Source organism: Theropithecus gelada, chromosome 12 (genome assembly GCF_003255815.1).
Source record: "Theropithecus gelada isolate Dixy chromosome 12, Tgel_1.0, whole genome shotgun sequence".
In the NCBI taxonomy this organism is placed as follows: domain Eukaryota; kingdom Metazoa; phylum Chordata; class Mammalia; order Primates; family Cercopithecidae; genus Theropithecus; species Theropithecus gelada.
The window spans coordinates 19,810,270-19,823,035 of record NC_037680.1 but is presented as its reverse complement, the minus strand read 5'-3'; the positions used below and the strand labels follow the sequence as shown (position 1 = coordinate 19,823,035).

The window sequence follows — 12,766 nt, the reverse complement described above, 5'->3', positions numbered from 1 at the left end:
TTCTTATTCAAAAATGAAAGTGAAATGGAATGGTGGTGTTTTCTGAAACAGGTTGCTGGTCCCTGAAGATGTATTTATGCAACATTCTGTCTCAATTTTGCAGCTTACCTTTGTGAGGCTAAAACAAAATAAATAAAAACAATTTCTCCTTGGAGCTGTTATTGGTCCTTTTCTAATCTGAAGAAGACTAGAAGATGACAGCACATTTTAGTTCTTATGTGTTACCTGAAAGTCAAAATTAGCCACATTAGGGCTGCAAGAACTAACTTAATGTATGTGAAAAACAGCACAGTGCAATTGCTTTGAAAACTAAAAACAGTTATTGCTTAAGAAAGTGTGAAAGATTCTTTTCATTACCTTGAGAGGAAACAGTTCAAAATCAGAAAATGGAATTTTTTTAAATAATTTTTTTATAATAAGTAATGTTTAATGCAAATTCCATTCAGGACACAAAAGCTAGACAAGCATATATTTTTTATTTGATAAAATAGTAATTTAAAAGAGAATGTACATTATCTAAGGTTTCATAACATTGTACCTGAAGGGGATTAAGATATCTAAAATGTTTGAAGTCTGCAGATTTCATTTTATTTACTTGCAAGGATGGAGTTCTTAGTGATTTGTTACCATAAGAAAATTGCCCATTAGCATTTGTATTGATTTGCCTTTGTCAAAAATGAAAGAAACAAATGTAATTTATTAGCACTTTATTATTGAATCCTTTTTAATATGTAATATCAGGAATCTGAGTCTTTATTAATCTGCAAAATATTTGAAGGAATGCTTTCAAAAATTGAAAAGAATAGAAAGTTCAACTTAATTCCTATCTGTGCCGAGGCACTGGATGGATTCTGAACTGGCTCTCATCATAGATTATGCTCATCACTCTGGCTGGAACAATTTTGTTGTCCCCTCCTGCTATTCTGAAATTGACCACTTTTAGTAAATTGGTCCTTTATCTGAACTTGGTTTCGTAAATTATTCTTGCACATCTTATCTAATCCAAATGCTACCCAGTCTTCAAGTATTAGGAAAAGCTTCACTTCCTCCATGAAGCAATCCCTGATGACCTTCACTGATCTTGCTTTCCTCTCAATTCCTAGAACTTGCAGAGCCTTCTCCAGAGGTTTCAATCAGCATGAGATGGCTCAGTTATATGCCAAAAATGGGTAATATATGTGTGGAGACATTGATCCTCAGGGAAGAAAGGCACAGCATGAATTGGTCTGAGATTTTAGGCCTGTCCCTCCTGTCACAGGCAACCTTCTACAAGAAATTATTGTGCCATAAAAAATATCTTTGTTTTTGTGTGTTATATTGTGAAAATGGTTGGAATGTTGCAGCTTCATCAGTAGTACTGAGCCTTTCTTTTTCATTGCACAACCTACTCAAACAAAAAGAGATTTCACCTAAGATGCAGGTTTATTACTAAATTATTTACTTATGAATCATATATCTTATTACTGTATTAAAGATGATTTAATATATATACATAGATAAAAATTTTTAAAAGATGAGAAATAAAAAAATAGCAGCCAAGATTTTAACATTTTCTTGCATTGTCTTGGATTTTCTTGGTATCCTAGCCATTCTCTAGAGTGTGTGTGCCAGACTTTGAAGTCACTTGTCTATATGATTTGATGTATTTAAAAAAAGTATCTAATCTTGTTCCAAAAATTATTCTATGTAGCTTCCAAAAAATGAGGAAAATGCAAGATGAACAATTAAGATGTGAGGAAATGAATACAAAGAGAAAAAGAAGGAGAAAAATAAGATAATACTAGAGATAAAATGCACATATTACACTTCTATAGTTTTGCTAAAAGTTAAAAGTAAATTTTTTTAAATTACAATAACTAGTGCAAAGAAGGAGGTATGACCAACTTCAGAGCTCACAATCTCTATATAATTTGCAAGAAAAAAAATCAAGGATTAAGTATCTATGGCATATGACATATATGAACCATACATTTGTCACATGCCAAAGGTGTGACCTTTCAAAAGTCACCTTCTTTAATATATTTTTGGAAGGAAGAAGCTTTGTCATATCACTCCCACATTTTTCAATTGCCATGCAAACAGGAATGTAGCCAGCTTATCAGGAATGGAGGAGAATCAAAACAAAGTAATCTCTCTCTGAGCTGCCTTGTGCTTTGGCTTGATTCATGCATAGATTGAACAGCAGTGATTTCTAAGAGACCTGGTGCCTATATCAGAATCAACTGATGGTATTTAACTTTTTTTTTTTTTTTGGGCAAGTTAAAGACTTCCCTCAACTGGAGAAAAAACTAGCCTCAAATCTGATATCCTCCCATAGAAGACCAAGTCAACCTCTCTCTCCTTGAAAATCTCTTTAGTAGTGAACCACTAATAGCAAATGGGATAACAATGGGATTGTAAGGGGACGAGGGGTTGTGTAGCATTTCATAATTGAAATCTCCTTCACAAGATTATTGGCCCTGTTAAATAAAGGTGATTTTCTTCCTATCTGTGCCTTTAATGAGTTAACTAGTAATTCCCCGCCTGTACCCTACTCCTGACTAAGTAGTTTTAATTCTCTGAGTTGTGGCTGCCTCTTTGGTATTTTAAAACATTCCTCAGGTGATTCCAATGGGTAGCCATTTGAGAACTACTGGATTTAAACTACGCAAACACAAGCTGGTTGCCAAGGTTGAGGCGAATGGCTAGAAAGGGTTTTTCTTTGGAAAATGGCTAATCAGAGAGGGGAAAAATGATAAATTGAGATGAAAGGAAAAAGAAGGAGGAGTCAAGGATATGATGTGAGGCTGGGACATGACATGAAACTGCCACTGAATCCCGGTGGCAGGTGTGGTCAGAGCACCTTTTAAAATAAAGATAGCTAGTTTTCAGTTAGGAATTTTTATGCTATTATAACAAGTGTCCTTATGGCATGTTTCCAGAAATTCTATTTCACTGTTTGCATTTCATGTTTATATGAATGATTTTGTATATCTATATGGGTGGGAGAGTGGGAAGTGAATGAAGAAAAAGGTCTGGTCTTGATATCTGGGTTGAAACGGCACATAACAGGGACAAAATATTGCAGCAAGAAACATGATAATTGAAAAATGTAGACATGATATGAGAAAGCTTCCTCCAAAAATATATTTAAAGGAGTAATTTTTGAAAAAATAGAAGATGGTGGTTTGGATTAGTGTTAACTGTTATATTTCTCAAAATTTTAGAATAGTAAACAGGTTGCTTAATAAATTGTGAAAGATTTTAGTTCCCCAAAGATATCATTATGTTAGATAAATTAGAGGTATTAATGCATTACATGACCTTAAGGCAGTTTTGTAAATGTTGCAAAAATTATATTCCTGGGCCTACCTATTAAGTTCACTGATGATAAATGACAGTAAAAAAATGTGAAGAATACTTACATTTCTGACTCAAAAGAGGAAATTTATGTGTAGCCAGATCATCTGGAAGTGATAGTAAATAATTAAATCTAAGTAAAAGTTGGTAGTTGTGGGGTGGCAGGAAGAGAAATATTATTTTTTTTTCAATCTCAATAATTAAAACAAGTGAAGATTCTATCAGTACTGTGACTGTATATTTGCTTCCTACCGCCATAAGCTTTTTTTCTATATAGCAAACAAAAGTCAAAGATCCAACAACAACAAAATTCTAACTACTTTCTCTACAAGGGAATAAAGACTACATTAACTGAAAGTAGTGTAATAGCCACATATAATAGCTACGTCCTGTAGAATCCAAATCTGAAGTTTATGAAGAAATTGAAACACACTTTATATAGAATTTTTCACAAGTTAGCACATAATTTTGGGGTAGAGCACCATTGTCTTTATTTTTAAAATATGGGATAGGGTTTAATAGATTCAATAAAATAGCAACAAATAAATTAGATAAATCAAGCTAAACATAAACTTGTAAATTTTGTTGTTCATAAATTGGAACTATCCTTAAATTATTTTTTGTTTTGTGTATCTAATTTGAGTTTTGTTTTATTATTATTATTATTTTTTATAGAGATAGAGTATTGCCGTGTTGCTCAGGCTTGTCTCAAACTCCTGATTTCCAGCAATCCTCCATTCTTCGCCTCTCAAAGTGCTGGGATTATAAGCTTGAGCCACTGTGCCCAGACAAACTTGAGCTTCTTAATGAATTTTATATAAACTCTAAGAAAAGATTACCAGAACTTACTACAAAATAATCCATTTATCTACAAAATTTGCACAATTTTCTTAGCTAATAAACCTATGGAAAGTAGGTCTCCTAGATGTCAACCAAATTCTGACCTTCCATGACCTCATTCACCAAATTATCATTTTAGGAACTATGTACAAGAATCAGTCCTCATTACCAGATCTAACAACCAAGCTCAGACCCTCCTGGAAGGAATGGTTTATGGCAGAATGTTTTTTAGTTGTTGTTGTTTAGTTGTTTAGTTGTTCTTCTTTCATCCTTCCCTCCTTCCCTTCCCTTCCCTTCCTTTTCCTTTCCCTGCCTTGCCTTGCCCTGCCTTGCCCCTCCCCTCCCCGCCCCGCCCCTCCCCTCCCCTCCCCCTCCCCCTCCCCTCCCCCTCCTTTCCCCCTCCCCTCCCCCTCCCTTCCCCTCCCCTTCCCTCCCCTCTCCTTCCTTCCTTCCTTCGGTCTCCTCTCTTTCTTTCACTTTTGTTATAACTCCTCTTAATTCAATAGTCAATAATTCTCAGCCTTTTCATCTTCAAAATTTTTGCCTTACCCACGCTGCACTTGCTACCATTTGAATAATAATAATAATAATAATAATAGTAATAGGAGCTGGTGATGTTTACAACAGTTTGATGTTCTCAAAGTTAAGGTTGGATATAATTATTTTTACCAGAGTTGTGGTTGTTTGTCATATTTATTTTTCCTCCCGGATTCTCAGACCAAAGGACTATAGCTTGACAATTCATGAGAACTACTCTAAGATATACACCTTTTATACATGTAATATTCATAAAAGATTCATCAAAAAAGCAAGTGTCTTGGGATTTTTCTCTCAAACGCTCTCAGCATTGATGAAGAAGATGAAATAATAAACTTTCCTTTACTATTTAATAATAGTTTATCTTGCTTTTATTTTTACTAATATTACTAATAATAAACATCTTATTATTAAACAGTAAAGGGAAGCTTTACATTCTAAAGTCATTGCTTAGTTAAAGCTGGTCATTTGCCCCTTATCTGGTAAAGTGAGCACTACCAGCCAAGGTAGATAAGCATGTTGAACCAGTCTCTGAAAATAAGAGAATATTCAGAATTTCTGGCTTGTCCAACTGTACTAAGAGGTACTAATGGTTGAATTAGCCAGATATGAAGGGGATGGTAGAGTTCAACAATAATTGAAAAAAGTATAGATTCTAGATTCTTAATTAGGAGAGCATTGAGATCATTAATGCGTTAAAATAAACCCTATCTACTAAACGTATCGCTCATATATCTCAGCAATTCTACCTCTGGGAAGGTACCCAGTAGAAATGACAGTGTATACCTCTTCTAAGACATGGAAAAGAAAGAATTTTCATAGCATTAGTTATAATAGACAGAAATTGAACATAACCTAAATGTTCAAAATGGATAAATAATTTGTGGCATTTTCACACCATGGAAAAGCAAGATACATTCAACGGAAAAGATGAATCTAATAGTCATAATTTTGAATGAAAGAACAGGCCAAAGAGTACATACTGTAATTTGCCATTTATCAAAAATTTAAAACTAATCTAAGGTACTAGAAGTCAAAATAGCAGCTGCCCACTGGGGAAGAGAAGAGATACTCCCAGAAGACACAGAGGAGCCTGTGTGATGCTGTCAGTGATCTAGATCTTGATCAAGGTAGTGGTTACATGGTTGTGTTCCATATGTAAAAGTTCATCAAACTGTACACTTAAGATTTATATACTTAGATATATAAAAATTATAAATTACTAAGGCATGACAAAAAGGAAAATAGTTTGCCTCAGAAGGAAGTTTCCAGTGGTATGTCAGAAGTAAATCTTTGATCCAATTCAACACATTTGTCACTAGCTTGAATAAAGATGAAGAAAACCTACGTTTCAAATTTGTGGATATCACAAAAAAGTTTCATTGTGTAATATATGATTTTTTAAAATGTCAACAGGCAGGATCCATGATCCCGTTTAACAAGCTGACATTTAATAGGATAAATGTAAAGTCCTATAGTTTAAAAAGAAATGTGACATAAAAGCCATGAGTAGCATGTTCTGGGAAAAATCATATGCTTTATCATTTTTAGAATCAGACAAACAGAGCTAATTAAAGTGAGCAAAACCTACAGGGGAAAAGGAAGATCTTCATAACAGCTAGCATAGGACTGTACATTGAGATACTGTATTCCCTTTATGTGAAAGTAAAAAATAAAATCTTAGCCTTAGAAGATCATACCTAGAAGAGATCCTAAAGGTTATCTAAATTCTGCCTTCTGTTATTTAAGTACATAAATGTAGTTTTTACATGCATATATTTATATTTTTATTCATATTTATATATGAGGAAAATGGGGCCTGAAGAGAAAAAGTAACTTTGTGAAATGTTCATGGTAAATGCAGAACCGTGACAAGAACCTAGCCCTACACTCCTTGTTTTCTACCCTGTTATTTTATCTTCCTAGTGTGCTGGTGATTATTTTAGGACAGAGCATCACGGTGAGCTTATATATTATATTTTATCTGGCATTTTTTACATATTTATTCTGTTTTCTGAAATAGAATGTACATTTAGGCCAGAAAACCTAACTCTGAATTTTCTAGGACCTAAAAACCCATAATAATGCAGAGTAGAGTGTTTTCACAACAGTTGGTCAACAAGTGTTTGTTAATTAATCATAAGAATACAGACAACGGTGAAATAACTTTAAAACACTTTTATTTCCCTTTTCTTATTATCAGACAGAACCCTGCGTTATTTAGTCTCTAAATACTCAGGGAAAACTTTTCCCTCAACTTAAAAAGTGTAATATTTCTCATTGTCCAAAGGTCTTTCCCTTGCTTTACAGATAAATATCATTATGGCAATATATGGTTTTCCCTTTAATTCTGACTTTAATTATAATTGTAATGCACAATAACTGGCTGCTGATTTCCTGATATGGTCCTTCTTGAAAATGACTTCAAAGACTCATATTTGTCTTATTATATCTGTAGAGAGGTAATTATAATTGTTATTATCTTAAATTACAAATTCTGTTTTCCAATCCTGTGATTATATTATACGTTCCCAAATTACCATATGTCTTAAGATAGTTTATTTTTAATTTTACTCTAGAATGTAAACTATGTGATTATCAGGATAGTGTCTGTTATGATCACCACCATATTTTATGCCTACAATAATTCTTAGCACAAACTATGAATTCCATAAGTATCTATTGAATGGAGGTAATTAAAGTTAAGAAATATATTTGGAAATAAGAATCAGGACACAGTTCTGAAAATCTTCTCTTTCTATCTTTGCATCTGTCTGCATTTTGTATCTTTACAGTTTGTTGTAAAATGTTATCCTCTTTTAACTTGATTCTTTTCCTAATTAAATCATTCTTTACCTAAGTTGTGTTTATTTTGCAGATGATCTGAGATATTAGAAAACATGTTTTCCTATTTTAGCATTTTGTCTAGTGTGTGTTTGTGCAGGTATACAACATATATGTGAAAAAAAAATGATGAGGAAAAGGGATTTGGGCATCAGTTTGTGATTTAATTCTTCTATACTCTTGGTTCTCCTTAATGCATCATCACATGATTAATTTACTCATGAGTTTCCCAAATGTACTTAACAGAAAGGATACAAGAAAATGTGTTAGTTTCCCAATGCTGTGATCTCATGGTCTTCACCATTTAGAGGTAGCCTCAGTATTACAAAGTGTCTATAGTACATGTGACCATATTGAGAAAAGTTGGGTCAGATGCAGTCCTTATCCATGAAATATTTAATGGTCTAGTTCTAGGAAGAAACACAAAAATGCAATTTCAGTTCAGTGTGACAAAGATATGATCAAGACGTCATGGTGTATATGGAAAGGAATGATTTATGATTATATATTGACTAAAATTTTGCAGCACTGACAAAGCTATTAGAAAGTAATATGAAATGAAGAGATACCTTTTTTTTTATTGTAAAGCTTGTCCTGATTTTCTTCTTTGAATTCCTGCAAAAATACTTGCCTGTATGGCTTACATGCTGCTCATCTTACACTATTTCTGGTTCTTAGCTATTTCTTCATGTGCATACCTTCTGTTCCTTAATGAGCTAATAAGCATTTTTATGGCAAGCAATGTGTTTTCTTTGTATCTGCCTCCCAACCAGTCTTTATTCAGCATATCACATTACCTTATTACTCACTAAATGCTTACTTTGAGCTTATTATGTGTCAGAAAGTATTCCAGATAACCAGGGATAAAGCAGCAAACAAAATAAAGTCCCAGCCCTCAAAGAAAATACATTCTGTGAGACAAAAGAGAAACTCAACAAACAAACCAACAAATATATAATGTGTTTGATAATGATAAGTGTTATGGAGGAAAATACGTTTTGGTAAGAGGGAATAGAGCATGGTAAAAGAATAATTTTTATAGAATAATCAGGAAAGTTTCAATAAACGGGATATTTGAGCTAAGACAGCTGAGATATCTTGGGGAAAAACATTCAAGACAAAAAAACAATTATGCGAAAACTCTTGTAGTGAAGAATATTTTCTTTTAGGAATAGGAAGATCTGTTACTAGAGATGGGTAAGTGAGGGGAAGAGTGGAAGGAAATCAGGAGAGAGGGTTGGAGGGAGTTGATAGATCATGAAACTCATGAGGAGGAACTTTAATTTTACCTTGGATGAGATGGGAAGTGACTAGAGAGTTTGGTGTGAAACAGCGGAGAGAAAATCTTATTTACATTTTTTTCTTGTGGAAATGTCTCCACTCTAACTTACTTATATTTTAGAAGTGTATCTGCAGCTATACTTTTCTAAATGGCAAAGCAAGACTCATATGGAAAGGGAAGTACAGGAGCAAAAGTGGTAGCTAGGCAACCAATTAGAAGGCTGTTGCAAGACTTCAGGTGATAGTGGTTATTGGTTTGGTTACAACGTAAGTAGTAGATGGTGTGAGGTGGTTGGATAATGGATATGTTTTGAAAGAAGAAAAAAGTGAACAAAAATACTTGGTAATGGATTAAATGTGAGAGTATCTGGTGACTGTTTGGAAGTGGTGCATGTGCAAACATAATCAGGACAATCCCGATGTTTTTAGTCTAAGAAACAGAGGATGGAGGTGCCAACTATCACACCACCATGGAAAGGGGAGTTGTCAGGCTGAAGACTTCAAGAGAAGCATGTTTCGTTCAGAATTTGTCCATTGTACATCAAGAGTGCCTTATCTACAAACAAGCAGAGAAACAAAGGAGACAGTTGGACATACGGGTCTAATGTTTAGGGAAGAAGATTAGATTCAACATGCAATGCTTAATATTTATGCAAAAATAAGACTTATTTCTGTTGATTCATTTCCTGGTTCAATAATGAAAAAAATGTTAATTGATGCTTTTACAAAACGAGAAAATCCAACAAATCCTTGCTTCCCAGACATATATTTGGATAGGGTATCTCTGATGTGTCTGACTTAACCATTGTGGAGAACAAGGACTATTTGCACTCTTTTCCTGAACTGGTAAAAGTAAAGACTATATTTCATTTGAAACAGAGCCTCAAAGCTTGCTGATAAATGGCTTTATTATACTAATTGCATTTTCTTTATTTCCATAGTCTGTCAGTGTGCCAGAGGGAAATTTTATTGGTCTTAAAGGATTTGTTCTTCAAATGGCCATGTAGGTCACAACACAAAAACTTACTTAGTTGCTGGCAAATTTATTATTTAATGATTCGTCCCCAGTGTCTTTCTGGTGGCTGTGTTTAAAATCATTGGTCTATAATTACTACCTTTTATGCATATGCATGCACATATATTTCATTTATAGTCTTTAGACACATTTTTCATTCAAGTATTCAAAAAGTACTCTTATTTAAAGACTCTGTGATCACATAGAACAATCTTCAAGTATTCTTAAGCTCATTTGGACAATGACAGTTTGAAAAATAATGTAAGGGTCTTGTAGCTGACATCTGAGAAACTCATACCTTAGAAGGAATAATTGGATTGTAAGGCATTTTAAATACTTTGTACATTCTGAGTGGCCTTATGCTTAAAACACTCTTGATATAATTGAAATGCTCGTATGTTTCTTTCTAACTTCTCTCTACTTTGAGGTTTTGTGGAGTTGATTATCCCTAATAGTATTATTTTTAAAAGAAGATTCAGACACAGGTATAGCATGAAGAGAAAAATTGTGGTCCAAAATAACATGGTTTGGAATCAAAGTTGCAAATTCATGCAGGATAAGGATTTATTGAGTTAAGTAGAGAAATTAATAAAAACCAATAAACAATGCAATAGATTATTTCCATAATTTTCAAAAAATACTTCAAAAATCATTTGACTGAAATATAGGTTCTTTCATGTTTTCATGCTTTTTTTTTTTTTAACTATTTGTATTAGTAAATTATCCTGAAGAATACTTAAAATCTAGTGTACCCAGGATGATATCCTAAAAGATACAATTACAATATGATCCTAACACCTATATTGATACCTTTTATAGTGTGTATGTATATATTTTTTTTTTCTGTGTCTTATCCATAGAAAATGATACCATCTACTGGACAGACATGGGCTTCAATAAAATTAGCCGAGCTAAAAGAGATCAGACTTGGAAAGAAGATATCATTACCAATGGCTTGGGAAGAGTGGAAGGGATAGCCATTGACTGGATTGCTGGTATAATCCATGGCTTTTTATCTTTTTGTTTCACACCTATTTTGTTAGGGGCTCAAAATGCTTCATAAAAAATCTTTTCTAACTCATAACAGTGTTTTTTTTTTGTTTGTTTTGTTTTTTTTGTTTTTGTACTTCCAGCCACAGGGGTAAATAGTTTCTTTTGCTTTTGGCTTCGCTCCTTCTAATGCTTTTGAGCCTTTGGATAAGGGTTTTTATGTAGAAGTAGATTATGTAGTGTTAACTTTGCCCAAATCTCCTGAGAGCTCCATAAGGCAGTAAACAAAAGTGTTAGAAGTTCTCTTTTGCCTGAAGTCAGTAGAAAGTTAAAATAGGTCTTTTCTTTAGGTAGGAGAAGTTTCAACTTCTTTAGGTAGGAGAAGTTTCAATTATATGGTTTAAACCAGAGATGTGTGAGATTAGAATTGAAAGTATTTGCATATTAATTTATTTACAGCTTTCTGCTTAGGAAACACTTTTAAAAAGAATGTAGGAAGTAAACAGTTTCTTGGTAGTTATGTGAATGCTCAGAAATTTAATTTTACTCATAACAAGTACATTTTTTTTTCTCAAAACTGTATTATAAATACCTCTATTATTTCTCCTAGGTAACATATATTGGACAGATCATGGTTTCAACTTAATTGAAGTTGCAAGACTCAATGGTTCTTTCCGTTATGTAATTATTTCTCAAGGCCTGGATCAACCAAGATCTATAGCTGTGCACCCAGAGAAAGGGTAATTTTAAGATTTACATATATGTTCCAAGTTTTAAGTGAGTTTCCTAAGTTTTGTTGAAAAAAAAATTAATTACTTTTAGCTGTAATGTCTGAGACAAAATCAAGAATATCTTACCTAAGCAGAAAAAAATGTTTATATTCACTTTGTTCATATAATTTAGTGCATATTTGATGAAGTCACATTTATTGTAGATTTCTTTTATGTGTGTGTAAATCCAAATAAAGGCACCAACATGATTCTAGATTCCCAATTTAAAGCTCTTCCCTAGAATTGTTTACATAATTAGGTGTTCAGTTATGTATTGAATGAGTAAAATAGCCATTTGCTAGCCCTCCTTGCTCTCCAATATTTCTAAAATTTCCATGTTTATTCATATGTCTGTGGTTGTCAAACATGTTCATCTCAAACATTTTTTTCTTCTCCTTTTTTCTTCTTCTTTTTTATTTGTTTTGAGTTCTAAATAAGTATAACTATCTGTTTTGACATTTTCATTTGGATGAAATGTACATATATAAAACTATACATATATAAAACTGAAATAAATTTAATCTGCCACCAAGTTAGGCTTGGTTTTTCTTCTAAATAAGTCTATTACCAATCCACCACTCTCTATCTTTATCTTTACCCTAATTAAATTTGATATTATCTTATATACTCAATAACATCGTAATCTGTCTCCTAAACTCACCAAAGCCTAGAGTGATTTTTTTTTTTAAATATACATCTGCTTATTTAAAGTCTTTGAAGGAATTTTTATTGCTTCATGTGTAAAGTCCAAAGCCTCTGTTATGATCCTTCTTAATCAGACTCTAATAATTTTTAGTCTGACCCTGTTACTGTCTTTTTCCTTTCTCAGTCTCTGTTTGTCTTCTCTTAATTTGTAAAATATTTCTTATTCTATTCCACTTCCAGCCTTTGCCAACCTCTCCTTTTTACCTGCAATGCTCTTCTTCTATTTTTAAGTTGTTAAATTTTATTTGACCTTACTTGGCTTTGAAAATAGTTTAGTTGTTGTATGGACCCATAGCACCTAGTATTTTTATTTTATACATTATTTGTACTAATATTTATTCATTTACCTGGTAGCTATATGTGTTTTTGTTTGTCTGTTTTTGAGACAGACTGGCATTCTGTTGCCTAGGCTGGAGTGCAGTGGTGCAATCACAGTGTTGGGATT

At 33.1% G+C, this 12,766-nt stretch overlaps 1 protein-coding gene across 1 annotated transcript in view; it reads left to right on the top strand.

The window, feature by feature from the left end:
• Window positions 1-12,766, top strand: part of LRP1B (LDL receptor related protein 1B) — a 1,963,100-nt gene that overhangs the window by 1,440,988 nt on the left and 509,346 nt on the right. The window contains exons 36-37 of the mRNA XM_025404289.1: window positions 10,717-10,851; window positions 11,457-11,586. Coding sequence (XP_025260074.1) covers window positions 10,717-10,851; window positions 11,457-11,586 — 265 coding nt within the window. The remainder of the gene's footprint in view (window positions 1-10,716; window positions 10,852-11,456; window positions 11,587-12,766) is intronic.